The 4,240-nt window shown below is 36.3% G+C and overlaps 1 protein-coding gene across 4 annotated transcripts; it reads right to left on the bottom strand.

Moving 5' to 3' along the window:
* LOC107959320 (transcription factor bHLH122) lies at window positions 1-3,520 on the bottom strand. Of its 4 annotated transcripts, none has more exons than XM_041113052.1 (7): window positions 3,288-3,509; window positions 2,132-3,115; window positions 1,290-1,606; window positions 1,028-1,201; window positions 674-739; window positions 520-588; window positions 1-399 (listed from the first exon to the last, which is right to left on the bottom strand). In XM_041113052.1, exons 2-7 carry the CDS (start codon window positions 2,712-2,714, stop codon window positions 340-342), a joined length of 1,269 nt encoding a protein of 422 aa, XP_040968986.1. In that variant the 5' UTR covers window positions 2,715-3,115; window positions 3,288-3,509; the 3' UTR covers window positions 1-339. The 4 variants fall into 4 exon arrangements, with proteins under 4 accessions (XP_040968986.1, XP_016750837.2, XP_016750836.2 ...); XM_016895348.2 differs by having other exon boundaries at window positions 1,290-1,612; XM_016895347.2 differs by having other exon boundaries at window positions 1,290-1,612; window positions 2,132-3,520.
* Window positions 3,521-4,240: the final 720 nt, after the last annotated feature.

Below are 4,240 nucleotides of genomic sequence, written 5' to 3' on the forward strand. Positions count from 1 at the left end.
TAAAAAAAAAAAGAATCCTACATAAAACATAATCATTACACCATAAAAATCATTTGTTACTATACAGCTGGATCAGTTCTTCTACCATAGCATTTATCAATATCTGCTTCAGCTAGCTAGCTTTGAGCAGAGCTTCTTATTGCACTTCCAATCCACATAATAAATGCCTCACTGAATATCTTTTTTTTTAATCAAGTATTTTGAGCGCAAAAGACCGACCTGCTTTGCTAGCTTTCGTATCTGCTTTTCTTTTTGGGAAGTAATATGGTTGTTGTATGCATAAAAACATAATAATCAGTCAAAACAACCACAAAGTTCCCTTTTATTTAGCTTTATATATTATTGCTGCTGCTGCTGCTGTGCGGCACAAGAACACTTTGCTCGACTATCCGACAGTGACTGAAAATATTGAAACATGGAAAACATGAAGAAATGAATGAATCTAGACCGTACGCAATGTGTTAACATATATTTGTAGGCGTCCGAATTTTGTGGTTCAAGAGATTAATGACAACATACCTTGACCTGTTTCTGGAGGTCTTTGATGTAATCAACGGCCAAATCTAGCATGTCTGCAGTGTTTGTTTGCTGCAAATATGGAAATGAAACGTGGGGTTTATGTTTTTCTTTACCATAGCAGGAAGCAAATCTTGAAATGAAGAAATTGTTGTACCTTATCCATGTTTGGAACAAGGTCTTGTAGTTTCCTCATTCGCTCGCTTATTTTGGTTCTTCTCACCTGAACATCAAACATAATTTAAAGTTAACATCTTAGGTTTTCTATTTTCAGCAAACAAAAAGGTCATTAACTTGCATGTAATGTCATTAATTATGTGTATATATAAAGAGAGACAAAGAGAGTAGGAATTTACAAAACCAAAGTTATTATCTTGATTTGAATAAATTGAAAATATTCGATATATGAAACTTCACCTGTACAATTCAATAGACTATACGTATACATGCAACCCTAAGCAAAATGCAATAAATGGAAAAATAAAAGGAAGGAAAAAGATTTAAAGATTACCCTCTCAGCAATGCTTCTAGGGTGAGTAGCACAGCCTCTTTTGGCCCGGATCTTACAAGGAACAGAATCCTGATACTGCAGGAACTTCTCAATGGCAGACATATCTGAACTTTTTGGTAAACTCAAGTGATGAGCCAAAAGTGGAGGCGGACGGTGGTTGCCGCCATCTGCATTCTATCAAAAAAAAAAAAAGGAATTACAATGAGATGAGAATATTGTTGAATGTAAGAAGAAAAGTGAGATTGTGTTAGAGATGTGGCACCTTAGTTTCAGCTCCGTCTAAGCCAGAAAGTGATCTATCATCTTCCCTCAGTCTTTTTATGCCTGACATGTTATCAGAAATCATCATGGAATCGTCCCAAGAAGTAACCGGGAGCCCTGAGGAGTAATTGCTGGGACGATTTTCACCAAATCCAGCATTTTCGGAGCTAAATGGACCCATACTTTTGTTCCCCATCTCCGCAATTGGAGTCATCAGCCCCGAGGGTGTAGGTGGCCTGCTTGCTGAACGAAACGTTGCTTCTCTGTTACTGCTATTAACGCTTCCATAATCTCCCATTCCCCGCATCACTCCGTAGCCTGCAACTTTATTACACTTCCAGAGTCATTCTCAGCTTTTACACACAGGAATATCTCCCCAAATTCTCAAGGCTAATGGCAAAAAAGAAAAAGAAAAAAAATACCACTTGTAACAAGTCAACTCAGAACAAATGGAATTGACAATCATATTTATCAAATCCTAAAAAGAGAAGAAAGAAAATGGTGATTTTAATATGATTGGTTTATATAGTATTAATTGATTAACTCCTAGTCATGGCTGCTTCGTTTGATTGGTCTAGTAGATTAAAAAATTTCAGCCATTTTTTCCCCCATAAAAGAGTCAATTATGAGCTCATTTTACTGAAAGAAGCTTTTTCCGCAGATTATTTCTTAAACTTTAAATGAAATCCCAGTGGTCAATGGAAGGTAACAGAAGAAAAATAATATTCTGGAAAAAGCCACTGTGACTTTTCAATATTATTCTTCATTAACCGGGAAATCGAAAGAAAAGAACCGAGTAAAAAACTTGATGAAGTATGTATACCTAAAGACAGAGCCACTTACTGTTTTCAATGTTAATTTTGGAGAATAACCCTGCAGGTGAGCTACTGTGTCTAATAAGGTTGGAATTGTTGCTTCCACCCATCTTCATCCCCGTTGGATTTGGAGTGGTGTAATCCACAGCTGAAGCTGATGGTTGCTGATTTAGCAAATACTGTGGAGGTTGGCTTTGATAAAAATTCTGGGAAGCAGAGGAATAATTAGGCTGCTGCATAAGCCCTGTTTGATTATTAATTGGCGTCATAATCTGCGTTGGCTGCTCGATTTTCACAGGTGTTTCTCTAACAGGTGAACTCTGCGTAGCGGTGCAAAGATTCTGCGGTGGAATGTTCTCCGTATTAGCATCACCGCCACCGGCTGCATCACCGCTACTCGACAAAAACTTTGCGATGATTCGTTCTGTTTCGGGACTGGAAGGCCGATTTAAAATCTCTTGACAGAAATCTCTGTCCAGAATGTTGGAAAAATACGAACTAGGTGCAGATTGGTACCTCGTCAACCCAGAGTTCATCTGTTTTTGATTGTGTTGAGGTTGATGATAGTCCAAGAGATGATGGTGGTGGTGGTGTTGAAGATCTGACTCCATTTTCCTTTCCAATTTCTACTTCTAAAACAACTCTAGCCACCAAGAATTTTGAAAACCCCAAATTAGTTTTTTTTTCTTTTTTTTGTCAAGGGGATTTCAATCAGATCGAGTTGAAGGACCCACTTAGAAATAACCAAAGCCTCTGTTTGTTTCCCAAGAAAGTAGCTCTAGAAAAACTTTTCTCGGAAAGCTTCATCTAATACAACAAAGTGATCGCCAAGGAACACGAATTATTTTTATTTGGATCTATTTTAAGAGCTTCAAAGTTGAATCCCAAGAATTTGATTGGCTTGAAACACAAGTTCTCCCTCTGCTAGGATATCAGAGATGCTGCTCCAAAAGCAGAGGAAAACAGAGACACAGAAGAAGAGATTCTCCAAACACACCTCTTACAATCAAAACTGAAAGAAAAACATTTTTGTAATCTTGAAACCAGAGCACTTAGTAGAAGATAAACACTGATAAGGAAGAGAAAAAAACAACCAAAAAGGTGAGCCACTCACTGAAAAGGAATATTATCAATTAGAACATCACAAAAACAGAGCAAGAACAAAAATAAAATCACCACCCTACCTCTCTGTCTCTCCACTTCCAATTCACTTCTTTTTTATTTTATTTTATTTTTTCTCTTCAGCTCTCTTTTGACATGTGTTTCAGGGCTGATTATGGTGGTGGTGGTGGTGTTGATTGCAAGTGAATAAAGGGTAAGAGAAAAAGATTAAAATAGAAAGAAGAGAGAGAGAGAGAGAGAGAGAGAGAGAGAGAGAAAGGCTTTGTAGGCTCAGCCAATGGGAAGTAACAGAGTGTTTCAGATTTAGTATGTTTTAATTATCTAATGTTGTTAGGACTAGACATAAATGGCCTTTGTTTTTGTTTATTATTACAAAAGGAACCTTAATTTAATATCGAAAGATGGTAGAATTTTAGGGGCAGCCCTTGCTTTTTATTTGGGGTGCCTAAACCCAACAGAGAGGAACATAGATGAGTCCTATTTTTGGAAGTAAATAACGACAGGATTTTTCTGAATATGAATACCCCACAAATAAAATGGCCTTATTAACCATTTTGTTGGACCAGGAATACAAATGCAGGATGGGGTTTCTTTTTCTCTCAATGGAAGGTGAAGAAAGTATGGGAAAGTGTTAAAACATTGGAACTTCCTTTTCATTAGCCAAAAAAGGAGCGAAAACATGACAATTATTGTGGCCTTGGCAACAGAATATTGCATAGAAGAAAAACATAAAATTACTTTTTAAGGTCTTCGTCAACTTCAACATTATTTTGCCTCTATGCATGGATATATATTTAGGTAAATTGCTTCTCTTTTATCCATGTTTATAGTGTTTCATAACTGTGAAACATTAAAATACTATTTTTATAACACTTCAAAGCTATTAATTGGACTTTTTACGCCACTTGCTCAACTAATCCACATATGATGATTTACTTTAAGAATTGAATTTTTCATATTTCATTGTTAAACTAAAATGGACTTATTAAATGAAAAATCTACCAATAAAAGAAAT

Source organism: Gossypium hirsutum, chromosome A05 (genome assembly GCF_007990345.1).
Source record: "Gossypium hirsutum isolate 1008001.06 chromosome A05, Gossypium_hirsutum_v2.1, whole genome shotgun sequence".
NCBI classification, from domain to species: domain Eukaryota; kingdom Viridiplantae; phylum Streptophyta; class Magnoliopsida; order Malvales; family Malvaceae; genus Gossypium; species Gossypium hirsutum.

Bases quoted from the DNA above. Each gene is read 5' to 3' on its own strand.
- LOC107959320 (XM_016895347.2), bottom strand. From the start codon at position 2,714: ATGGAGTCAGATCTTCAACACCACCACCACCATCATCTCTTGGACTAT. The intron at 1,613-2,131 runs GTAAGTGGCTCT...AGTGTAATAAAG, and splicing joins CAAAATTAACATTGAAAACA to TTGCAGGCTACGGAGTGATG. The intron at 740-1,027 runs GTAATCTTTAAA...TTTGATGTTCAG, and splicing joins CTAGAAGCATTGCTGAGAGG to GTGAGAAGAACCAAAATAAG.